This window comes from Eleutherodactylus coqui, chromosome 6, assembly GCF_035609145.1.
Source record: "Eleutherodactylus coqui strain aEleCoq1 chromosome 6, aEleCoq1.hap1, whole genome shotgun sequence".
In the NCBI taxonomy this organism is placed as follows: Eukaryota; Metazoa; Chordata; class Amphibia; order Anura; family Eleutherodactylidae; genus Eleutherodactylus; species Eleutherodactylus coqui.
The window spans coordinates 53,077,922-53,104,976 of NC_089842.1; the positions used below are offsets into that span (position 1 = coordinate 53,077,922).

Here is a 27,055-nt window from a genome sequence, read left to right on the forward strand (position 1 = left end):
TGCCAGTATCATTGTGATATCATCACAGTAGATACCTGGGCAGCATCTTTGTAACATCATCATAGTACCACCCAGGCAGGCACCATTGTAACATCACCATAGCAGAACACAGGCCAGTATCATTGTGACTTCATAACAGCAGAATCCAGACCAGTGGTATTGTGGACCTAGGACCTAGTTCAGCATTAGGACCTAGTTCAGCAACATTGTGACAGTAGAACCCAGACCAGCACCATGTGACATCATGACAATACAATACATGTCAGCACCATTGTGACATCGTAACAGTAGAACAAATTACAACACCATTTTGATATCATTACAACAAATCCCAAATTGGTTCTATTGCAACATCATGACAGTTGAACACAAGCCAGGATCTTGTGACAGTATAATACATGACAGCACCATTGTGACATCATGACAGTAGAACCCAGGTCGGGAATACACTTATATCATGACAGTGTAATACATTCCAACATCATTGTGACCTCATTATATTACAACTATCGCCAGCATCATCATGACCTTATTAAAGTAGGACCTAGGTCAGCGTCATTGTAACACTATCACAGAAAAACCAAGGATAGCAGTTATGTAACATTGTCACAATAGAAGTCATATTGACATCTTCACTGTAGAACCCAACACCATAACTTCATAATAGATTAACCCAGGGCAGCACTATTGCGGCATCATTAAAACAGAACAAATCAATAAACACAAATCATCTGCATTTTGACACTATCACAATATCCCAACTTCAATCTGGCAATCAGAATAAATCCCTGGATCACTAACCCTTCTGAAGTAATCAGTAACTATAACTTGTAATATTATTACACTCAAGAAAGGCATCTAGGCCCCTTATTAACTCTTTTAGTGAGTTCATCATTCCCATGTACTAAGACAGAAAGTTCGATAGTCTCACTGTTTTTAGAGTAAAGAACCCCCTTCTATGTTGGTGTAGAAACCTTCTTTCTTCTAGCCATAAAGGATGCCCCACCCCACGTCTGTGGGGCACTAGAGCATCACGCCCAGGGGCGTAACTATAAAGGGTGCAGGGGATGCGGTTGCACCTGGGCCCAGGAGCTTTAGGGGGCCCATAAGGCCTCTCTTCTCCATATAGGGAGCCCAGTTTTATGAATAAAGCATTATAGTTAGGGGCCCTGTTACAGGTTTTGCATTGGGGCCCAGAAGCTTCAAGTTATGTCTCTGTGCAGCAGGGTTTAGGTATGAGTACGGGTACAGATACAGATAGAGGGGGGGGGGGCAGCTCACTTTTTGCATCAGGGCCCCTGAGCCTTTAGTTACACCCCTGATCACGCCTCAGCACGAATACAGGGCAGTAAACTCACAGTATATGCTAGGAAAGAATACACCACACCAGGCTATAGGAGATGAAAGTAGCTGGCGGCCCTTACTGCTCAGGAAGATGGGGAACTCCTGGCTAAAAGCGGAGTTATCATCCTGGAAAGGACAGCCCCACGATCTTTTTCTATTGCCTGACTATTCCTATAAAAATACCAGGAAGGATACACAAAATGTAGCAACACAACCGTGCAAAACACCAACATAGTGAGAGGGAAATAAACCAACACTTATCTGTCAGTAGTCTGCTTTTACCCAGAACAGAGGCTCCAACCAGCTCCAAAGACCACCACCTACTGAACTAACAAATGCTCAAAACACTCACTTAGCATACCTGCATGCATATAAATGGAATAGATATGGTACGATGTTGTTGCGTCCTACGGACGTGCAACCTCCATAACATAAATCAAAGGCACAACTGTGCAACGGAAACATAACACTATGGGGAATTCTCTCCCTATAGTCCCCCTAACCCGGGAGGGGGCCCTGCCTACACGGCGGACCGATCGCTCTGACAAGTGCGAGCCCGCACGCGTGCCTGGGCCACTAACAAGTCCCTATCAGGGAGCCCTAGCACAAAATAGAAGCGAAACAGAACCAAACAAAACAGAAAAGAACTTAGCTTGCATGGAGAGCTTCCGCCAAGCTGTGTTGCTCCGTCGCTGTCCAAAATGCAACTGAAGTGATTGACCAGCACAGGAGATAGTGCTGGCCCTGTTTAAATAGGAGCCAGGCTACTCAGCACCAGGTACTGACTGACCTTCTTCCTGCAGCTACCACACCCCTCAGCTCCTGGAGAGCAAGGGCACACCCAAAACCTGGTCTGGCCTACAGGCAAGGTACAGGCCTCAGCACGGCTGCAACAGATGTATTGGTTCGTATTTTGGCCAATACTCTCATAAGGAAACTTCCACATGAATACTGCCTGCTTGCAAAGTGATCGTCCCAATAGGGATGGCCCCATGCTTAAACCAAAGGACCTAACTCACTAAAAGATGGTAAACAATCCAAAGCAGGACAGGACACAGTTCACACCAACACACCTAGGATTGCATACAATACAGAACAGGACTGTTTATATCACATGGCTGGCCACCTGCGCAGACCCAACAGAACACCTACCTGTACACACACAGAGAACAACATGAATGAAAGCAAAACCCCAGAGAGGCTGGTATATATGAGCAACAGACCAGTGGGGATTGACTGGCTAGATAAATCCACACTCAGCCAGCTCAATTATCCCCCACCTGTGAAGCTGTGCTCCTGGAAAGCCGTAGAACAGCAGGTGCTAGCAGCACAACCTAACAGTACCTCCTCTTTAAAAAGGGGCCCTGGACCCTTAGGGCATAAAAAATAAATAAAAATGTGCAACTCCTCCAAACAGACACATGTCATACAGGACTTATCCTACGGGCCTGACACCAACGCATGAATCACATACAGGAGGGAGCAACCTATCGTGCACCTCTAATCAGAATCATTGCACCTTACACAAATGGCCGCAGTGACAGTTGCCTGCAAAGAGAATGCCCAAACCCAGAGGGGAAAAAAGATGACTACCTCTCCCGCTGCCACAAACATTGCATACAGCTTATCCTTACAGGCCTAGTACATACGCATAGCAGGAGAGGGAATAACACACAGGCACATACACACAGAGGTCTGATACAAACTGTAAGGCTATTCAATCTGTCACATCTCCTTCATACGTGAACTCGGGAACTGCAAAAAGGGCTCACAGACAGACATAAACCAATGACTGACAAGGCCCCAAAACACTCACCTGAAAAACCTGCACACATAAACAGATGGAATTGCTACAGTATGTACCAGGTATTGATTCATATTTTGGCCAATACGCTTAAGCCCATGAGCCTGGCAACAAGGGTCCCTCATTGTCTCATGGGTCCCTACTCTTACAAGACAACTTCCACATGAATCTTGCCTGCATGGGGGCGATCATCCCAATAGGGATGGCTCACACTGGAACCTAAGTCACCCAAAGATGGCAAACAATCCAAAGCAGGATAGCACACAGTTGTTAGGCTGGCTACCCAAGTCTTCCGCCCTCTTGCTATTCTCGGGCAGACATGGGTGTTAGCCTGCTCCTTCTTTATGAATGGACTCTTAGCAACACAAAAGCAGAAAAAGAGTTTGTCTGCATTATTTCTCTGGAGGCACCAAATTTTTGCTACTTCCCCCAAATCTACAAATCTCTTACCAATGAACCAGGATGTTCAATCATAGCAGGTATGGGGTCTATAACCAGTAACTTGTCAGAATACATGGACAAGCAAGTACAAAAATTTGCAACACATTGACCAACATATCTAAAAGACACAAAACACCTACTAAGTGTGATTAAAGATGCAAAATAGAAAGTTACATATCATTAAGTCACATTGGATGTGAAATCTTTGTACACTAATATCCCCCATGACAAAAGGCTACAGTCGATCAGACATTTCCTTGAATTTAATCACTTCATGCCATACACACAGAAACAGTTTAGAATTGAAGCTATTGAATTCATCCCCATTCACAATTATTTCATGTACAATAAAGAATTCTATATTCAATTAAAAGGGACCGCGATGGGCACAATTTGTGCGATGCTACATGAATCTCTACATGGGCCTTTATGAAGATATATATATATATGTGTGTGTGTGTGTGTGTGTGTGTGTATGAACAACCCATCCATCATCTTTCACAAAAGATTCATCAATGACACTATAATAATATGGGGTGGCCCAAAAAATACGATTCAGGATTTCATTTATTACATCAATGTGAATGATTGGGGTCTAGAATTCTCAGAAAATATCAGTAATGAAAGTATGGTTTTCCTAGATCTGGAACTCTTTTCCTCTAACTGCACTATTCAAACTAAAATAAATTTTAAAACCATTAATTCAAATAGTTTCTTAGACTTCAACAGCTGTCACCTAAAAAAATGGAAACTGAATGTCTCCTATGGCCAATTTTGTCACATGAGAAGAAATTGTTCAAAGAACTCTGATTACATAGAACAATCCAACCTTTTAAAAGCCGGTTTCATACAAAAGGAATATCCAGAAAAGTTTCTGGAATCAGCCATCTCAAAAGCTCAAAAACAAATGACTACCGAAACCATAGAAGAAAAAGAAGACAAAACAATAAAAGAAACAACCATAGAGAGAAAAAAAAAACTTTTTGTCACATGTTATAACACCCAACACAATAGTATTAAAAATATTTTAAATAAACATTGGTAAATCTTGAAAAGTGACCCCTTTTTCATGGAACAATTCCTGACCAAACCACAAATAATATATAGAAAAAAAATAAAGCTTTCGGAAACATCCTCGCACTGTCAGTTCTAAAAAAGCTACAAGAGAAAAGTCAAATATCAGACAAAAATAGAAATTATATATGTGGAGCATATAAATGCGGGATTAAAAACAGTAAATATCGCACCAACATTTGCCATAGAATTGTTGCGCCAAGAATTGCCCTAAATAAACATGGTAAAAATGACAAAACACATAAAAAATGCATAATAAATAAACTGCTAACCTGTGGATCCAAATATATTGTTTACCTTTTGGAATGTCCCTATGGACTAAAGTACGTAGTGTTGCAGCCATTCTGAGGCCTGCACCTTGCTTGCAGGCCAGACCAGGTTTTGGGTGTGCCCTTGCTGGAGCTGAGGGGTGTGGTAGCTGCAGGAGTAATGTCAGTCAGCACCTGGTGCTGAGTAGCCTGGCTCCTACTTAAACAGTGCCAGCATTATCTCCTGTGCTGGTCAATACTTCAGTTGCCTTTGGACAGCGACGGAGGAACACACCTTGGCTGAAGCTCTCCATGCTAGCTAAGTTCTTTTCTGTTTCATTTGGTTTTCTGTATCGCCTTTCTTCTGTGCTAGGGCCCCCTGATAGGGATGTGTCAGTGGCCCAGGTACGCGTGCGGGCTCACACTTGTCAGAGCGATCGGTCTGCCGAGTAGGCAGGGCCCCCTCCCGGGTTAGGGGACTATAGGGAGAGAATTTCCCATAGCTTTTGTTTTCTCTGCACAGTTGTGCCTTTTTGTTTGTGTTTTTGAGGTTGCACGTCCGGAGGACGCAGCACGTAGGATAAACTACCAATACGCTAAGAATAAACATCGATGGAACATCCAAAATGGATATCTACATCATGGCGTCTCTAGACACTTTGCAAGCCACTATGATAAAGATGCCTCAGCATTACTGATTACTCCAATAGAACAGCTACCAGAAGGCTAATTCAATAATCTAAAAAGAAAGGAAATATATTGGATGTATTTGTATTTGTTGGATACCTTGCAACCAAGGGGGCTAAATGAAGTTTTAGAAATTTTTGAATGCTCATCTATTCAAAAATGCGGATACAATATATATATATTCCTCCAAAAGTGAGTGGAGATTTTATTTATTGTTATTAAGTTCACTAAATTTCTTACTTTCTTATATCAACTTTTTAGGTATACCTTTTAAAATACCTACTATTTATTTCTCTCTATATAGCGCTTAACATACATTTTCTATCTTATAAAATGATTCTGTATATCTAGCTTGCTGCTAAATTTAAACAAAGCTCAGTACCATCACTGATACATACATTCTTCATCTAAAATGATTTTAAATAATACTATTTATATATAAAATCTAATAAATCACAGTTTTTAATCTTTTCACTAGCTATATTCCGACATAATAACCAGGTATAATTATTTTACACTACTCTAACTTATAGTGCCATGTATAGAGATGAGCGAACGTACTCGTCCGAGCTTGATACTCGTTCGAGTATTAGCATGTTCGAGATGCTCGTTACTAGAGACGAGCACCACGCGATGTTCGAGTTACTTTCACTTTCATCTCTGAGACGTTAGCGCGCTTTTCTGGCCAATAGAAAGACAGGGATGGCATTACAACTTCCCCCTGCGACGTTCAAGCCCTATACCACCCCCCTGCACTGAGTGGCTGGCGCGATCCGGTGTCACCCGAGTATATAAATCGGCCCCTCCCGCGGCTCGCCACAGATGCATTCTGACAGAGATCAGGGAAAGTGCTGCTGGTGCCGGAGCTGCTATAGGGAGAGTGTTAGGAGTTATTTTAGGCTTCAAGAACCCCAACGGTCCTTCTTAGGGCCACATCTGACCGTGTGCAGTACTGTTGAGGCTGCTTTTAGCAGTGTTGCACAATTTTTTTTTGCATATTGGCCGTGCAGAGCATTGCGTCCACAGTCTGCAGTCATTGTACAGAGTATAGGGCCAGTACTGGTGAGGCAGGGAAAGAGATATTCTGGCTATATAGGCAGTGGGCTTTTTCCAAAAAATTGGGGAAAAAAACTGTATTTGGACTGCCTGTGACCGTCTTCAGTTTACTGCGTGTCTGCTGGGGGTAGTAGTCCTAATTAATACGCAGCTAAGTGTTACAGCAGGCTTGCGCAAAATTGTTTCCTGGATCTGCTGTCTCTATTACATGATCGCCGTCATCCCGCCAGAGGGAAACAGTATACATAATATTATACGCTGCCTACAGTATCTATCTGCAGGGGGTAGTAGTCGTAATTAATACGCAGCTAAGCGTTACAGCAGGCTTGCGCAAAATTGCTTCCTGGATCTGCTGTCTCTGTTACATGATCGCCGTCATCCAGCCAGAGGGAAACAGTATACATAATATTATACGCTGTCTACAGTATCTATCTGCTGGGGGTAGTAGTCCTAATTAATACGCAGCTAAGCGTTACAGCAGGCTTGCGCAAAATTGTTTCCTGGATCTGCTGTCTCTGTTACATCAGCGCTGTCATCCCGCCAGAGGGAAAGAGTATACATAATATTATACGCTGCCTACAGTATCTGTCTGCTGTATCAGCTCAGCATTTAAAAAAAATAGAAGCAAAATACTTAAAGGGGTTGTCCCGCGCCGAAACGTTTTTGTTTTTTTTTCAACCCCCCCCCCGTTCGGCGCGAGACAACCCCGATGCAGGGACTGAAAAAAAAAACCGCTCAGCGCTTACCTTAATCCCCGCGCTCCGGTGACTTCTATACTTACCGGCTGAAGATGGCCGCCGGGATCCTCTTCCTCCGTGGACCGCAGCTCTTCTGTGCGGTCCATTGCCGATTCCAGCCTCCTGATTGGCTGGAATCGGCACATGACGGGGCGGAGCTACACGGAGCTACATGGAGCCCCATTGAAGAAAGCAGAAGACCCGGACTGCGCAAGCGCGTCTAATTTGGCCATTCGACCATTTTAGACGGCGAAAATTAGACGGCAACCATGGAGACGAGGACGCCAGCAACGGAGCAGGTAAGTGAAAAACTTTTTATAACTTCTGTATGGCTCATAATTAATGCACAATGTACATTACAAAGTGCATTATTATGGCCATACAGAAGTGTATAGACCCACTTGCTGCCGCGGGACAACCCCTTTAAGGCCTACTACTGGCCTTTGGCCACTTGACTGCTTCTGCGCTGTGAATTCCACTAGCTCAGTCATACGCACCTACGTCTCACTACAGGCGTGTGCAAAATTGTTTCCTGGCTCTGCTGTGCGTTCCGTAAGGGAAGTCGGCCTCCAACCACAGGCCAATAAGCGGCACATTTAATTACAGCGTTCTGTTTCTGCACTACTGGTAATACAGCATGCTGAGGGGTAGGGGTAGGCCTAGAGGACGTGGACGCGGGCGAGGACGCGGAGGCCCAAGTCAGGGTGTGGGCACAGGCCGAGCTCCTGATCCAGGTGTATCGCAGCCGACTGCTGCGGGATTAGGAGAGAGGCACGTTTCTGGCATCCCCACATTCATCTCACAATTAATGGGTCCACGCGGTAGACCTTTATTAGAAAATGAGCAGTGTGAGCAGGTCCTGTCGTGGATGGCAGAAAGTGCATCCAGCAATCTATCGACCACCCAGAATTCTGCGCCGTCCACTGCTGCAACTCTGAATCCTCTGGCTGCTGCTCCTCCTTTCTCCCAGCCTCCTCACTCCATTACAATGACACATTCTGAGGAGCAGGCAGACTCCCAGGAACTGTTCCCGGGCCCCTGCCCAGAATGGCCAGCAATGGTTCCTCTCCCACTGGAGGAGTTTGTCGTGACCGATGCCCAACCTTTGGAAAGTTCCAGGGGTCCGGGGGATGAGGCTGGGGACTTCCGGCAACTGTCTCAAGAGCTTTCAGTGGGTGAGGAGGACGATGACGATGAGACACAGTTGTCTGTCACTCAGGTAGTAGTAATTGGAGTAAGTCCGAGGGAGGAGCGCACAGAGGATTCGGAGGAAGAGCAGTAGGACGATGAGGTGACTGACCCCACCTGGTTTGCTACGCCTACTGAAGACAGGTCTTCAGAGGGGGAGGCAAGTGCAGCAGCAGGGCAGGTTGGAAGAGGCAGTGCGGTGGCCTGGGGTAGAGGCAGGGCCAGACCGAATAATCCACCAACTGTTTCCCAAAGCTCCCCCTCGCGCCATGCCACCCTGCAGAGCCCGAGGTGCTCAAAGGTCTGGCAGTTTTTGACTGAGAGTGCAGACGACCGACGAACAGTGGTGTGCAACCTTTGTCGCGCCAAGATCAGCCGGGGAGCCACCACCACCAGCCTCACCACCACCAGCATGCGCAGACATATGATGGCCAAGCACCCCACATGGTATGACGAAGGCCGTTCACCGCCTCCGGTTTGCACCGCTGCCTCTCCCCCTGTGCCCCAACCTGCCACTGAGATCCAACCTCCCTCTCAGGACACAGGCACTACCGTCTCCTGGCCTGCACCCACACCCTCACCTCCGCTGTGCTCGGCCCCATCCACCAATGTCTCTCAGCTCACCGTCCAGCCGTCGCTAGTGCAAGTGTTGGAGCGCAAGCGCAAGTACGCCGCCACGCACCCGCACGCTTAAGCGTTAAACGTGCACATAGCCAAATTTATCAGCCTGGAGATGCTGCCGTATAGGGTTGTGGAAACGGAGGCTTTCAAAGGTATGATGGTGGCGGTGGCCCCGCGCTACTCAGTTCCCAGTCGCCACTACTTTTCCCGATGTGCCGTCCCAGCGCTGCACGACCACGTCTCCCGCAACATTGTACGCGCCCTCACCAACGCGGTTACTGCCAAGGTCCACTTAACAACGGACACGTGGACAAGCACAGGCGGGCAGGGCCACTATATCTCCCTGATGGTACATTGGGTGAATTTAGTGGAGGCTGGGACAGAGTCAGAGCCTGGGACCGCTCACGTCCTACCCACCCCCAGAATTGCGGGCCCCAGCTCGGTGGTGGTATCTGCACTAAACCACCCTCTTCCTCCTCCTCCTACGCAACCTCTGTCTCGCAATCAAGATGTGTCAGCAGCAGCACGTCACCAGCAGTCGGTGTCGCGCGGCACGGCAGCACAGCGGTGGGCAAGCGTCAGCAGGCCGTGCTGAAACTACTCAGCTTAGGAGAGAAGAGGCACACAGCCCACGAACTGCTGCAGGGTCTGACAGAGCAGACCGACTGCTGGCTTGCGCCACTGAGCCTCCAGCCGGGCATGGTCGTGTGTGACAACGGCCGTAACCTGGTGGCGGCTCTGCAGCTCGGCAGCCTCACGCACGTGCCATGCCTGGCCCACGTCTTTAATTTGGTGGTTCAGCGCTTTCTGAAAAGCTACCCACGCTTGTCAGACCTGCTTGGAAAGGTGCGCCGGCTCTGCGCATATTTCCACAAGTCCCACACGGACGCTGCCACCCTGCGCACCCTGCAACATCGGAGCACTGTAAAAGGATGGTGAGGGAGTACGTAGCCGATCGCACGACCGTCCTCCGTGACGCCTCTGCCACCTACAACTACTGGGTGTCGAAGCTGGACACGTGGCCTGAACTCGCGCTGTATGCCCTGGAGGTGCTTGCTTGTCCTGCGGCTAGCGTCTTGTCAGAGAGGGTGTTTAGTGCGGCTGGGGGAATCATCACAGATAAGCATACCCACCTGTCAACCGACAGTGCCGACAGGCTTACACTCATCAAGATGAACAAAGCCTGGATTTCCCCAGACTTCTCTTCTCCACCAGCGGACAGCAGCGATACCTAAACAATACGTAGACTGCACCCGCGGATGGAGGCATTGTTCTCTATCACCATCAAAAACGAGGACCTTTTAGCTTCATCAATCTGTGTATAATATTCATCCTCCTCCTCCTGCTCCTCCTCCTGAAACCTCACATAATCACGCCAAACGGGCAATTTTTCTTAGGCCCACAAGGCTCAGTCATATAATTTTTGTAAACAATTTTTATACTTTTCAATGCTCATTAAAGCGTTGAAACTTTTACCTGAACCAATTTTATTTTTAACTGGGCTGCCTCCAGGCCTAGTTACAAATTAAGCCACATTAACCAAAGCGATTAATGGGTTTCACCTGCCCTCTTGGTTGGGCATGGGCAATTTTTCTGACGTACATTAGTACTGTTGGGACACCAATTTTTTGGGGCCCTCACCTACAGTGTAATCCAATTAAATTTTTGCCCACCTGCATTAAAGCTGACGTTACATCAGCTGTGCTGGGCACTGCAATGGGATATATTTATGTACCGCTGGTGGGTTCCAGGGAGCCACCCATGCTGTGGGTCCACAGGGAGTTGTAACTGCATGTGTCCACTTCTAAAGAACCCCAGTCAGACTGGGGCATGCAGTGTGGGCCGAAGCCCACCTGCATTAAACATGACATTACCTCATCTGTGATGGGCAATGCAATGGGATATATTTATGTACCGCCGGTGGCTTCCTGGCACTCACCCATGCTGTCGGTCCACACGGAGTTGTAACTGCATGTGTCCACTTCTAAAGAACCCCAGTCTGACTGGGGCATGCAGTGTGGGCCGAAGCCCACCTGCATTTAATCGGACGTTACCTCAGCTGTGATGGGCACTGCAATGGGATACATTTATGTACAGCCGGTGGGTTCCAGGGAGCCACCCATGCTGTGGGTCCACAGGGAGTTGTAACTGCATGTGTCCACTTCTAAAGAACCCCAGTCAGACTGGGGCATGCAGTGTGGGCCGAAGCCCACCTGCATTAAACATGACATTACCTCATCTGTGATGGGCAATGCAATGGGATATATTTATGTACCGCCGGTGGCTTCCTGGCACCTACCCATGCTGTCGGTCCACACGGAGTTGTAACTGCATGTGTCCACTTCTAAAGAACCCCAGTCTGACTGGGGCATGCAGTGTGGGCCGAAGCCCACCTGCATTTAATCGGACGTTACCTCAGCTGTGATGGGCACTGCAATGGGATACATTTATGTACAGCCGGTGGGTTCCAGGGAGCCACCCATGCTGTGGGTCCACAGGGAGTTGTAACTACATGTGTCCACTTCTAAAGAACCCCAGTCAGACTGGGGCATGCAGTGTGGGCCGAAGCCCACCTGCATTAAACATGACATTACCTCATCTGTGATGGGCAATGCAATGGGATATATTTATGTACCGCCGGTGGCTTCCTGGCACCCACCCATGCTGTGGGTCCACACGGACTTCACAATAGGGAGTTGTACCTGCCTGTGTCTATGAATCAAAAACTCCGGTCAGGTTAGGGCATGCAGTGTGGGCCGGAGCCCACCTGCATTTAATCGGACGTTACCTCAGCTGTGATGGGCACTGCAATGGGATACATTAATGTACAGCCGGTGGGTTCCAGGGAGCCACCCATGCTGTGGGTGCACACGGAATTCCCATTGCGGAGTTGTACCTGCCTGTGACTATTTATAAAAAACCGCGGTCTGACTGGGGCATGCAGACACCTTGACAGAATGAATAGTGTGTGGCACATAGGTTCCCCATTGCTATGCCCACGTGTGCAGCTCCTGATGGCGGTGGCACAGGATTCTATTTCTCATTGCTTCTGTACAGCATTGTGGGCTATCGCCCCGCCCCTTTTAAAGAGGGTCGCTGCCTAGCCGTGCCAACCCTCTGCAGTGTGTGCCTGCGGTTCCTCCTCATGGCAGACGCACTTCTAAATAGACATGAGCGTGGTGTGGCATGAGTGCAGCTGAAGGCTGCGCAGGGACACTTTGGTGTGCGCTGTGGACACTGCGTCTTGCGGGGGGTGGGGGGGGGGTTGGGCAGCATGTAACCCAGGAGAAGTGGCAGCGGAGTGTCATGCAGGCAGTGATTGTGCTTTGTTGGAGGTAGTGTGGTGCTTAGCTAGGGTATGCATTGCTAATGAGGGCTTTTCAGAAGTAAAAGTTGTTGGGAAGGGGGGGGCCCACTCTTGCCGCTATTGTGGCTTAATAGTGGGACCTGGGAACTTGAGATGCAGCCCAACATGTAGCCCCTCGCCTGCCCTATCCGTTGCTGTGTCGTTCCGATCACTTTCTTGAATTGCCCAGATTTTCACAAATGGAAACCTTAGCGAGCATCGGCGAAATACAAAAATGCTCGAGTCGCCCATTGACTTCAATGGGGTTCGTTACTCGAAACGAACCCTCGAGCATCGCGATAATTTCGTCCCGAGTAACGAGCACCCGAGCATTTTGGTGCTCGCTCATCTCTAGCCATGTATTACATATATTAATTAAGATGGCGTCCATTTGGAACGCATATGACATGCAGTGCTAATCACTTGATAGAGCGCATGTGTGTGACGTCACCCCGTAAACACCAAATGAAACGCATGTGGAATGCATAGCAGCTCCCACCGACGCCACAGAGCCCTGTAGCGTCCTTAAAATGTGCTAGAACTACACGAGAACGTATATTTAAGTAAGTAACTCATGTATTAATACTAGGCTTGAAAAAGGCGTTGCCTGTGACTCTATATGGATTTATATGTGATATACTATCTGTATTGCTAATAAATACTTAGATGAAGATCTTCTACTACCCTCCCAGCGTCTAGCTGATCTGGATTTGTGGGGGATTTGGTTGCTATCCAAACTACCCCAGTGAAGTAAGTTCCTCCATACCTCCTGTTATCTGTTGTTCTGCAAGTAGCACAAGGTTTTTTTTTGTTTCACTAAAGTGATCACTACTACATTTTTTATGGCCTCATGCCCACGGCCGTGACTGACTCCGCCAGCAGAATATTGCAGCAGAGTCCGTCACGGCATCCCGTTCGGTGAGCTGGCGCATATGCGCAGTGCAGCACATAACGTGCCGGCGGTAGGTGGTGACACGACCGGCAGTGGGTGGTAATGCGTAATAATACGGTACTTCCAATGTGCTCACAGCGGAAGTATCGCATGACAGCCGGCTTCCATTGATAACAATGGTAGCCGGCCGCATGTTTTTTCGCTGCAATTAGAGCATGCCGCAGTTTCTTTCATGCTGTGGAATTCCGCAGTAGAATTCCGCAGTATGAACATTGAGCTACTAGGTTCAATAGAACTTAATAGCTATGGGATAACGACGCGGCAGAAATCCGTCCTCAGCATTATCCCTATTGCTGAAGCCGACAGGCCCTGAATCTTTTCCTATGTTGCTTTCCTGGCTTGTAGCATCTCAGCCGGATAATCTATGAGGATACTTGGCTACAAATCCGGACCATAGGTGTGGAGCCCTGTCGCTGAATAGGCTCCATAACAGGTGAATCCATTTTGTATATTGGATTCCTATTTTGCACATTAATTAATTAGACCACGTATGTATTCCTATTATCATTATTATTATTATCATTGTATACATATCTCCTCTTTGGAGCGTGGACACAATACTATATACAGTGATCCCTCGTCTATCATGGGGGTTACGTTCCAGAGACTCCTGCTCTACGTGAAAATCCGCAAAGTAGCGGCGTTATCTTTACACAAATGAATCTGTCGGGAGAGCTACCAAACAATCGCAAAAGTGAACAAACAGATGATGCTATGATCAGTGAGCCAATCAGCGAGCACGATATAGAACACATTCCATCAGCCATTAGTGTGCCGTGTACAATTTGCAAGTGCTAGGATTCTGGTTTAGCAGTGAACTTCTGGCATCAGGCCATGGTGGACCCCTACCAAATTCCTATTTGACATCTTGTGTTTTGTCATTGTGGTGACAACTGTGAATGGAAGTACGCTTTCCAAAACCATTCAGTTTGTCACAGAGTCGCTGAGTCTGAAAGTAGGTGTTCTCCATTCAGAGAAGATTTCCTTGCTGGTCTTTCCGAGCTCTACCAGTTCCCTGTTGTTGGGTCTGCCTTGGCTTCGTCTACATAATCCCACCTTGGATTATAGGTCTGGGGAGGTTTTACGTTGGAGGTCATCCTGCTATTCCAAGTGCATGCTACCAATACAGCCAGTTCTATGCCCTCCGGTGCCTCGGAATCTCCAGGGGATACCAGAGGCCTACTACGGTTTTGCGGACATCTTAGACAAAAAAAAAACCGGAATGTCTGTAACTGCATCGTCCTTATGACTGCCCAAGTGATCTACTGTCAGGTTCCTTACCTCCTTGAGGCAGGGTATACCTCCTGTCGCTTTCTGAGACCTAAATATGGCGGAGTACGTCAAAGAATCTCAACAGTGAATTAATTAGCAAGTCTTCTTACCCTGCTGGAGCTGGATTCTTCTTCTTAAAAAAAAAAAGGAAGGGTCACTGCATAGACTATCAGGGCTTGAACAACATTATCATTAAAAATAAATATCCATTACCCTTAATCTCTGAGCTGTTTGACCGCTTGTGCGGTGCGCGTATCTTCATCAAACGTAACTAACGAGGAGCTTGCAATCTAATCTGCATCCACAAAAGTGATGAGTCGAAAACCGCCTCTAACACTTGGGATGGGCACTACGAGTATTCAGTAATGACATTCAGTCTGGTAAATGCTCCAGCTGTCTTTCAGGAATTTGTGAATGACATCTTCAGGGACCTTCTCTATGAGTGTGTTGTCGTGTATCTTGATGATATTCTGATCTTCTCACCAGATGTCCACTCACATTGCAGACAAGTCTGTATAGTACTCCAGCGGTTGAGGCAGAACAAATTCTACACCAAATTCTAGAAATGTATCTTTGAAAGAAACTCTCTTCCTTTTCTAGAGGACATAGTTTATAATCTGGACCTGCTGATGGACACTAACAAAGTATCCACTGTGCAGAACTGGCCTTGTCTTCTGGTCTTTGTGTATTTCAGCAATTTTTGTGCTTCGCAAACTATTAGTCAATTTATTCCTCACTTTTCCACCTTGATGGCGCCGATCTCTACCCTCACCGTTCGTACCCGAACCTAAGAGATCAGTTTTGTCCTCGGGACATTGTTCCAAGGTAGCTGGGCACCCAGGTCAATGAAAAACTGCTTCATTAATTTGTCGTCACTGCTGGTGGCCGTTTATGGTGAAGGATATCCAGAGATTTGTCTCTGCTTGAACCACTTGCATTCAAAACAAGCCTTTAAACGACAACTCACTGGTCTTCTTTGTCCTCTACCAATCCTGAGCCTCCATGGCATCACATAGCCATGGACTTTACACAGACCTGCCCTCTACCAAAGTGTGCACAATCATCTGGTTGGTCATCAATCGTTTTTCCAAGATGGCTTACTTCGTTCCTTTGCCTGGATTGCCATCTGCCAGTCAGCTAGCAGAGAAGTTCACTGACCACATCTTCCATGGGTTTCCTATACACATAGTGTCTGATAGGAGGGGCCAGTTTACTTTTAAATTTTGGAGGGTCCTTTGTAAACTTATAGGTGTATCCCTTGAGTTCTCTTCTGTTTACCATCCACAGTCTAATGGGCAGGTTGAACGTACCAACCAGATCTTGACCAATTACCTCCATCACTTTACCAACGCACATCAAAACGATTGGTCCAATGTGTTTCCCTGGGCAAAGTTTCATTTCATTTTTTATTTTGTATGGTTATCAACTCAGGATTCCTCTGCCTATTTCTCACATGCCTGAAATCCCGGTAGCAGTTTCATTCGTGGAGAATTTTTCCAAAATCTGTCAGGAGACCAAGACTACACTGGTTAGAGCAACTACCCAAATGAAGAAGTTCACCGATTGCAAGCACCAATCCCCTTTGCAGCTTGTTCCAGGTGACAAATTATGGCTTTACTCCAAACATATCAAGTTAAAAATGCCCTCCTATGAACTAGCTCCTCAATTTTTGGGACCATTTGAAGTATCCAAAAAGGTGAAATCTGTATGCTACAAGTTGCAGCTTCCTGCCTCCTTGCACATACCCAATTCCTTCCACATCTCGCTTCTCAAATCCCAGGTCCTTAACAAATATTCCAGAAATTCTAAGTATGCTACAGCCCAGGTTAACTCTGAAAACCTTTATGAGGTCAAGAACATTCTTGATATGCAGAAAATTAGGAATAAAACATATTTTTTGGTGGACTGGAGGGGTTATGGCCCAGAGGAGAATATTAATACGCCTCTTCTATTACAAAGGTTCTTGCTAAGAAATGGCAGGAGGAGGAGGGCGTACAAGGGGGGAGGTACTGTTAGGCTGGCTGCCTGTGTCTGCCATCCTCTTGCTATTCTGGACAGACGAGGGTGTCGCTCTGCTCCTTCTGTATGAATGGACTTTTAGCTGTGTGCTTTCCATCAGTACTGCAGGAGTTAATCCTCCCCAGTGGTCTCAGCCCAGCTGCAGGGTAATAGGCTATTGACCTCCTATTTAGCTGAGCTGGAGATCCTCCTCCTTTGCGTGAGTGTTGGTGTGAGTTTGCGACAGTCACCCAGCAAGGGTCTCCTGTCTCTGACTTTTGTGTCTGTCCTGATTCTTGGACTTTTACCTGGATAACATTTGTTCTCTGCCTGCCCCGACATTGCACTGGATTATGTTTACAGTTCCGCCCGTTTTGCAGTACTTTGCACTGGTCCCTCTGACTTCCATGGGTCAGCTGCCAACCACACCGGGACTACTACAAGACGTAGTGGTCTGCTTGGTCTACCACAGAGAAGTCCAGATCCCTGTACAGAGGTTAAAGAGTTAATAGCGGGAAACTGTCAGGATAATGCCCTCAGGGTTAGTCCAAAGCCTAATCGGTTGGTTGGACAGTAGGTCGACACTCACTGTCCGTAACAACAGTTCACACCAACACACACACATACACACACAGGCCTTAGAAGAATCTTCGGGTTTCCATGCGGCAAGCACAGGGTCTATCTATCAGTTAGCTAGAGCAAACATCTAAAAGTAATAAGTGTGTCTCTTTGGAGGAACTGGCAAATCTTTGCATTGCATCCAGTGTTTTAATATCAGTGGTCATCTGTTTTCCCTGAGGTGGTGCAGCTAGTCTTGTTCCCTAACAAATAACATGTATTCACTGTGTGTCCCAGCAGAGGGACAACCTGTGAACAGCTTATTTTTGCGTGACCCTTGTAAAAAGTGGAAAATATCATTAAAGAGGACCCCGTTCTGAACAAAGTATGGTCCATATATAACATGACTGACCATTTATTTGAATGGGCAGTATGTATTACTACTTCTTTCCTGCTGCTGGTGGCTTTCATGTTTTTATAAAGTTGAAGCTATGGCAATCAGCCTATCGCTTGGCCAACTTCAATTTGACATGGAGCTGTCAAAACAGCAATATTTTTAGACTTTCGGGAATATTTATTTAACCCCTTAGTGACGGTCCCATTGCCTTTTTACATCCTCACTAAGTGGGCTTTAATCCTAGAGGATGTAAATACATACATCCTCTTTGGATTAATGCCCTCTTAGCTGAGGACGTGACAGCTCCATGCTGTCGGTGCCCGCAGGTAGCTGACAGCATGGGGCTGTCATCCTGGGCTGCGGGCAGTCCCCCCTGGCAATGTGATCGGCGCTATCCAATGGATAGCACCGATCGCAATAAAGTGAAAAAAGTTAAAGATTCAGCTGCCTTGATGGATCGGATCCATCAGGGCAGCTAAAATTACTTACCTGCCTTCCCTGAAGTGTGCCGTGGTGAATGGGTCCTTCGGGACCCGGCGCCATTCTGCGCATGCGCACCAGACGTATGATGTCCCGCGCATGCGCAGAAGGCTGGGAGCCCCGGAAAATTCAAAATCTCCTGGCTCCCAGCTCCTGAAGGTATCCAGGAACCAGGAGATGTCACCAGGGACTGCGGTGAGTGGTCCCTGGGCCCGCGATCACCGCTACCCACTGGATAACGGCGATCGCGAAAAAGTGAAAAAAAGTTTTTAAAAAGTACCAGTTTCACCTCCCCTCATGGATCGGATCCATGAGGGGAGGTGAAAATACTCACCTTGGGTCCTCCGCGATGTCTAGGTCTTCCGGGATCCGAAGTCCCCCTCTGCGCATGCGCACCCGATGTCAATCACCGGGCGCGTGCACAGAGGGGCTCGAGCCCCAGGAAATTCAAAATCCTTCTGCTCCTGGCTGCCATGTGTAGCCAGGAGAAGAGAGATTATACCAGGGACATGATCACTGTTTAAAGTAAAAAAAAGAATGTAAAAAGTAAAACAAAAACGTTTTAAAAAGTAAAAAAAAAAAGTTTTAAAAAGTAAAAAAAAGTTTGAAAAGCTTACGTTTCATCTCCCCTCACAGATCATATCCGTGAGGGAGGATGAAATTATGTACCTAAGGCCCCCAGATTTATCCGCGGACCTTACCCCAGCTTCTGCGCACGCGCCCATCGCCAAAATGGCAGACGCATGCGCAAAAGCTGTGGATTGCCAGGGTCATTTAAAATCTCCTTGCTCCTGGCTACAAAACTTAGCCGAGAGCCTGGAGATTTCATGGGGGGGTTCCTGATCACGTGTTCGCCGTTATCCAATGGATGCGATCGGTGAGAGGAGATGAAACTTCATATTTGCACCCCGACGCGATCTTCCTCCGTGAACTTTCCCGGATTCTGCACATGCGACTACAGGCAAAACACCGGACAAATGCGCAGGAGGCGGCGAGCCTAGGAAATTGAAAATCTCCTTGCTCCGAGCAATGGTCGCCAAGAGCCTGGAGCAGTGACCTTGTTGAGCGGTTGCCGGTCACGTGATAAAAAGTTAGCGATCTACCTTAGGCCGGTCTCACATGACCAGATAGGAATTACAGATTCCGCATGCGTGTGATCCGCAGTAATACGCAGATCAATCGCATTGGATTACACAATTCTGCTCACATTAGTCGGTCGGATTTGTGTAATACACTCGCAGAAAAGAGAACTCAGCAGGTTCTATTTTACTGCTGATATCCGCAACATAGAGCCCATTGTGCTCCATGGTTGCGAATATACCCGCAGCCCATACGCAACTACATTGTGTACAGGCTGCAGGTACCCGCGTCATCGTTAAGCGACGGTGCGGGAAATACAAACAAAAAAAAAGTGTACTGCGCATGACCGCCTGTGTGAGTAGGCAGTTATGCGCAGTACATTACGCGGCCGTATGCAGGGTCACAGCTGGGCTCACAGCTGGGATCCGCTATGGGCCTCTGCAAGCGGATTGCACATACGGCCATGTGAGTCCGGCATTATTCAGATCGCAACCTGTAATACGTAATTTACAAGAAGCCCCGGGAACGCTCGCCTTCATGCAGTTCCAGGAGCAGCTTGTTGAGCGCCTTCTGTGTGAGACCGCCGCACCTCGGCAAGCTTACAAAGACTCACAGAGCACCACTTTTTACACCCCATACCCGCCACTGAGGTCACGAAATACCCCCAAAAAGCATGAGAGGAGGGGGTATACCCGGTTTTATTGCCCTATGTACCCATCCCAACTAGCCTCCGTAATTACCCCTGTCTTTGGAAATACCACACAGTTCACATTATTACTTTTATCTAAAATTTGGGGAACGCTGAAAAGGGCGCACAGGGGGAGGAATTCTTTTATTCCGTACAAGTGAGCAATGAGGCCTGGAATTTATTCAGTTGTGCCCTGCAATCCAACGGGTGTTCCCTCCATTACAGGCCTTGCTATGTGTCTTATAAGTAGATTAGGGCCACAACGGGAATGTTTTTGAACACGGGACAAATGGGGGGATCTATTTTGGGGTGAACATCTTCATTTCTATGTGTGTGCTGTACAAAAAAAACTGTTTTTAAATTGACAAAATTGCTAAAAAAAATGAAAATCGTAATTTTTTCCTACTGCTTTCTTTAGATTTATTCAAAAATTGTAGCGTAAAAATACACAGTACACCCCTAGATAAATTCGTTAAGGGGTCTAGTTTTCAAAATGGGCTCACTTGTGGGAGTTTTCTATGGCTTTGGACGCTCAAGAGCTCCACAAGTGGGCAATGGGGCATAAAAGGCATTCAAGCAAAATTTATGTTCTGAAAACCACAGACTACTTCTTTCATTTGGAGCCCCGTTGTGCATCCAGACATAAGCTTAGGGCCACAATGGGTATGTTTCTGAACATGGGACAAACAGGGGTATCTATTTTGGGGTGCAAGTCTTCATTCATGTGTGTGCTGTACAAAAAAAGCTGTTTTTAAAATGGCGGAATTGCCAAAAAAACAAAAATCACAATTTTTCCATTTGCTTTGCTTTAATTCATTCAAAAACTGTGGGGTCAAAATGGGCAGTACACCCCTAGATAAATTTGTTAAGGGGTCTAGTTTTCAAAATGGGGTCATTTGGGGGGGTTCTCTATGGTTTTGGCCGCTCAAGAGCTCTACAAGAGTGCTATGGGGCCTAAAAGGCCTTCAAGCAAAATTTATATTCTGAAAGACACTGACTACTCCTTTCGTTTTGGGCCCCCTTGTGCATCCAGACATAAGATTAGGGCCACAATGGGTATATTTCTGAACACGGGAGAAACAAGGGGAATCCATTTTGGGCTGTCAATACTCATTTTCATGTGCACTATAGAAAAAAAAAATGTCTTTAAAATGACATATTTGCAAAAATATGAAATTTAATTTTTTCTCCTCTAAATTGAATTAATTCCTGAAAAAAACTGTGGGGTCAAAATACTCATGACACCCCTCAGTGCATACATTAAGGGGTGTAGTTTTTAAAATGGAGTCATTTGTGGGGGTATCTATCATTCTGACACTAATGAGCCTTTGCAAACTTGGCTTGCTGTAAGAAAACAAAATGTTCCTCAAAATGCTGAAAAGTAATGTTAAATTTGTACGCCATCTAAATGGTTAAAAAAACCAAACATTTTTCAAATGTGCATTCAGAATAAAGTAAACAGATGCAAATATATATCCTATCAAAAACTTGCACAGTATGTTTGCACATATTTGAGATATTACAGTTGAAAATGTGAAAAAAATGACAATTTTTTCAAAATATTTTCAATATTGGCACTTTTAATAAATATACACAAATTATATCGGTCTATTTTTACAACCTGAATGAAGATTAACATGTGACGAAAAAACGATGTCAGAATCACTTGGATACGCAAAACCTTTACGGAGTTATGCTATGTTGAACGACACATGTCAGATTTCCAAAATTTGGCTCCACCACTAAGGCGCAAACAGGCTTCGTCAGTAAGGGGTTAACTTAAAAACAGAGGCGTAGCAACAGGCTCATGGACCAGATGCAAAAGTTCAGCTTGGGCCTCCCTATTGCACACTGAACACCCCCCTCAACTACTTTGCATAACTACTAGCTGTGGTTCACCCCAAAAAATACACATTATGTTTAACGGGACAGAGTATTTATAAGAGAACCTTTATAACACGATGGCTTAGATACAGTGGCCGAAATCTAAAAACTTCTATATAATGCAGTCAACATATAATAGTCAGATACTAGTTCTACACGATGAGGCCTCAGTCACACTGGCGCATCGGCACCTGTACACCGGCGCCGATGCGCCCGTGTGACTGCAGGAAGGAGACGGACGTACCTGCAGATGGCCGTCTCTCTGCAGCGCTGGAGGAAAGAACACATGACCAGCAATGAAGCCGGTCACATGTTCTTTCCTCCAGCGCTGCAGAGAGACGGCCGTCTGCAGGTACGTCCATCTGCTGGTGTCAGTCACACGGGCGGATCGCCGCCGGTGCACGGGTGCCGATGCGCCCGTGTGACTGAGGCCTCAAAGTGATTATACTGCAGTTACCTCCAGTGATCACAAGTGACATTTTCTCTGATTGGTGTCATGCACTCTCTCTTTTCTTCTCTATCCTGCCATAAATATTTCTTATAGCTACAACTCATATCGGCACAATCTCCCCATTCTTCCACTACCCCCAATGCCCTTCACAGTGTCTCCCACAGTAAAAGTGCCACGCAAAGTAATACTGCTCACACACAGCAATAATTCCCCCATAGCGATTACCAGAAGAAATAGTGCCTGCTTTGTGCCATTATATAGTAGTCATGGTTCCTCTCACAAAATACTAATGCCCACTTTGTGCCCCAGAAAAGTAAGAATAGCCTCCAATGCTCACAAAGTAATAGAAGTGTTGTGTTGCCACTAATGGCTGTCGTGCCAGCCCAAAGCACTATCGTGACGCCACAAAGTGCTATGGTGAGCGCTAATTTTAGTATTATTCTTTGTGGCTGGCAATTAATTGTGATTTGTTTTTTTGGACGCCAGTGCCCTTGAGCACAATTTGTAGCTGTGAGTAGTGTCACGGCTGATCTCTCTGTCTCTTTTCACTTCTCTCTCCTGCCTGGCACTTTCTTTTCTCCTGTCGGGCGCTTCTTTTTTCTGGCACTCTCTCACTGGCACTTGCTTTGCCTGGTGCGTCTCACTTACACTCACTCACTCACTCTCTCTCACTGGCTCACTCAGGCTCACTCTGGCTCACTCCTGTCACAGTTGTTCGGCTATTTATATTCTCTGTCACCTGACCAGCTTGTCTGCAACCAATCACAGCCTATCTGGTTGCTAGGCTACCTGCCTCATCTGAGTCTCTATGCATTTTTTCTACCTTGTGCAGTTGGCTAATAAATGTCCTATCTGGTTGCCAGGTTACCTGCATCCCTTGTGTAAACTGACTCAGATTAAACCCTAGGGATGGTTATTATATTACCAGTCACCATAACTAAACTGTGCTATGTAGTGCCTTTTTTCAGGCCAATACATCTGAGTTACTTTTTTTTTATTGCTGCTTTCCATGTCTAAAAATAATAGCTGTATATGCATCTCTCCCTGCAGCTCCACGCCATAGCTCCGTTTTGTGCACCAGGTGTGTTTTGACAGTATGCTGTCAGCCTGTTTATGGAATATCAAAGACTGCTGCACAAACGTCAATGCTTGAACACTGGAAGGGGTAATTACTAACTACTGCAACCTGTAGCATTCCATACACAGGCAGCTGCAGGCTGCAGTTGAACCTGGAGAGGTGCGTATATGGGGAGCGAAATTATTTTTATACTCGGATAGTTCCTTTAAAGTAATAGATCTGCTTCTGGGCCCATATATAGTAATAGAGTCCCCTGTTCATCTATATAGCAATAGAGCCCCCCTTTGCATCTATATAGTAATAGAGCCCCCCTGTATAGTGATAGAACTCCCTCTGTGCCCCTATATAATGATAGAACCACCTCTAACCCTGTAAGTGCCCTCCTGTGCTCTTATATAAGAGCTCCCTATCCCCCTATACAGTATTAGAGCCCTCTTCGTCACTTGACACACATCGCACCTGTAATCAAGTTCCTGCCATACACATTGTATCATATCGTAACTGTCTGCTTCAATGGTTTCTGTGATGTGTACTCGAACATCATGCATGTGGCTGGCAAGGGTGGCATGTAGACTCTATCTTTAGCACTTCCCAAGAGAAAAAAATCACAAGGCGTAAAGTCCAAGGAACGTGGAGGAAGAAAGAAGTTCACTATCGTCACCACCTGCTCGGCCGATCCTTCTGTTTGGTAGTCGCCTATTGACCTCACTTCTGACTTCACTGTGAAAATTATGGGGGGTTCCGTCCTGTTGAAAGACGAAATCTGGGATTTCCTGTTCCGGCGGCACCAGAAGCCATATCTGGAGTGTCCGGGTACGGGATTGTTTCTTGGTGGAAGAGGGGGCTGTACACTTTCCTACCGGTTACAGCGCAAAACACATTCCCCTTGGGTGAGTCGCCCATATGTTGCACATAGACATGTGGGTTCTCCTCCCCCCAGATTCTGACATTACGTTTGTTAACCGAGCCTGAAAACTGGAAGGCGGCTTCATCACTAAACAGTAAAGATTCCATTAAGCCATTGGTTTCCATTACAGTTTGCATCCCCACGCAGAAAGAACAATCAAAAGTGAGCAGGACAGAGCTACAGAGGTTAAATAAATCCAAAAATAAGAAGGGAAAGAAAAGGACTTACCTGGTGCCCCTAGGCAGGGACCATCCCGCTAGCACCTGCAGTCCTGGTGAGCGATGAATAAACCAATGTTTCTTATGTCCCTCAGGGCATCCAATGGGTAGGAGAGTGGCAGAATTATTTTTTTTTAATTGGTGTGTAAATAAGAACAAGGAATAAAAAGTATTTCTGCGCTCAAAAGAGTTGGTAAGAATAGAACAAAAAGTCACTTACATAAAGAGAAGGGAGTATAAAGTTTGAAAACACCCTCTCCCCCTTTTTTTTCTGTAGACCAAACACATCAAGGGGTATTTTCAAACCAGCGTCCATATCCCCTGCTCCTTATGTAAGTGACATTTATTCTATTCTTACCAACTGTTATGAGTGCAGAAATACTGTTTATTCCCTGTTCTCATGCAGAAAGAACATCGCTTTGACGTCCGGTTTCAGGGCCAGTAACAATTGCAGTAGGAAGAGATAATATTGCAAACATTTGCGCAGTAACTTCCACATAGTTGGCTGTGGGATTTCCAATTCTCTGCTTGCTCCAATGGTGGATTTCTGAGGCCTTCATGTGAAACTTGCACGGACGCGCTTCGCTGTTTCCACGCTTACCGGTGGACAGCCGGATGATTTTCACTTACAGATACAACCTTTTTCCTTAAAATTGGAGAACCACTTCTGAATTGTGTGCCCACAGGGTGGATCTTCACCATACTCTGTTTGGAAATGTTGCACACTAATAACAGACTGGTAGACATCCAAATCAAAAAGACAAAATGCTCTATTGTCTTCGCTGGCAGACATTTGTCTCATACCCCCAAGGTGACGACTATGGCAGAAAAAAACGTTTTGGGCCTCCTTATAGCAAAACTGTCCAACAGAAAGACTGTCCTGTTGCTACGGGCAACAAGGACAGTCTTACTGTTGGACAGTTTTGATAAATGAAGATCCTTGGGTTTATAGCCAGTCTACACTCTGGCTGCAGATCGCATAGCAGTGCGAACGCAGTGCTGTTGTGTGATGAATAGGAAGGGCGAGAGGCGTAACTTGAAACTCCCGGGCCCCGATGCAAAACTTGTAACAGGGCCCCAAACTATAATGCTTTACTCATAGTACTGGGTTCCCTATATGGAGAAGAGAGGCCTTATGGGCCCCCTAAGGCTCCTGGGCCCGGGTGCAACCGCATCCCCTGCATCCTCTATAGTTACACCCCTGGGAAGGGTCATGTCCCTGCTCATACCCTACATTGGACAGGAGCTCAAAGGGAGACAAGTCTATCATTATGAGTGGTAAGGGGGGCGCCTGCAAACCCCTTTTGCTATGCCACTGCTGTTTGTTAGAGTAGTTCATAATGCGTCATGTTGATGGTCGAAAACAGGCTATAATAATATAAAGTTACAAGTTATTGTATAAGTACATTTGCATTATACTGTAGATTTGCCTTGTTTTGTTAAAGGAGTTGTCCAACTTCTTGCTGTTCTCAACAGGTAGGTACTGCAGGCTGAATCTTATTAAAGTGAATGGGACTCAGCCTACATTTCCAACCCTGGCCACCACAAAATGTACAGAGTTGTACATGAACAGCTAGAAGTGGGACAACCCCTTTGAGTAAAAATGCATATTATGATCTCTTGCCAGAACTACAAAGAATACTCCACAGCAGTGCAATGTCTGGAAGAGGCTACAATCTTGGTCTTGATTATAGGCCGTTGGATGATGCCAAGAGGTAAAATGAGCCGTGACCAGCTCGCTCAACTCCTGCTGATATACCTTGCCTTAGGCGCAGATATTGTGGATATTTTAGAACTGATGAAGGAGCCATCAATTAAAACCAACACGGCTGTAATTGTGGTGGGACTGTGTCTATTCACCTTGGCAGTTCTGCAATTTACAATAGTGCTTACCCAAACTTCATCATATTCACCACCAGAAAAAGAAGACACTGAACAATCATGGGCATCATCTAAAGTAAAGAATTGCATACTATATTGTTATACCAGTGAGATTGCGAATATAATGACATCAGTGGTGATGCAGGATGGCCCCTTTCTAATGTATCGTTTATATTTGGTAACTAGAAAGGGAGTGTTTAACCAGTCAATGACTTTTTTTATATGCAAAAACATTTTGGCGGTTATAATACAAGTCTACAGGGCGGTTGTGTTTATATGTGATGAAAATAAAAAAAGAAAGAAACTTGAACAAGCTCATGTAAACTTAGAATAACCACAACTGGAAAATATAGAATGATAGGAATGCATTAAATGATATATGTCGAAATGTTTTTAAAAATAGACTGCTTGCGAAAATTTGTAAGGCAGAAAAAACAGAGAAATCCTGGATGCAACTGCTGTAATAATCTGTACTAAAGCGTCTGTTCCATTTTTTACTACAGGCTCCATTCACACTAACCTTAGCTTAATTCTGTTTGATTGTTCTATGATGGGTAGAAGAGTATAGCATGCTGTGATATTCATTAAAAAATAAATAAAACACATGGAAACCTGACAAATCCAATATAAATCATTGGGATCCTTTAAGATCCATTACACAGCAG

At 46.0% G+C, this 27,055-nt stretch overlaps 1 protein-coding gene across 1 annotated transcript in view; it reads left to right on the plus strand.

The window, feature by feature from the left end:
• The window catches only part of LOC136572088 (transmembrane protein 26-like), a 32,590-nt gene extending 5,866 nt beyond the window's left edge, over positions 1–26,724 (plus strand). The window contains exon 3 of the mRNA XM_066572700.1: positions 26,137–26,724. Within this exon, the coding sequence (XP_066428797.1) occupies positions 26,137–26,724 (588 nt within the window). The remainder of the gene's footprint in view (positions 1–26,136) is intronic.
• The last annotated feature ends 331 nt before the right edge of the window (positions 26,725–27,055 follow it).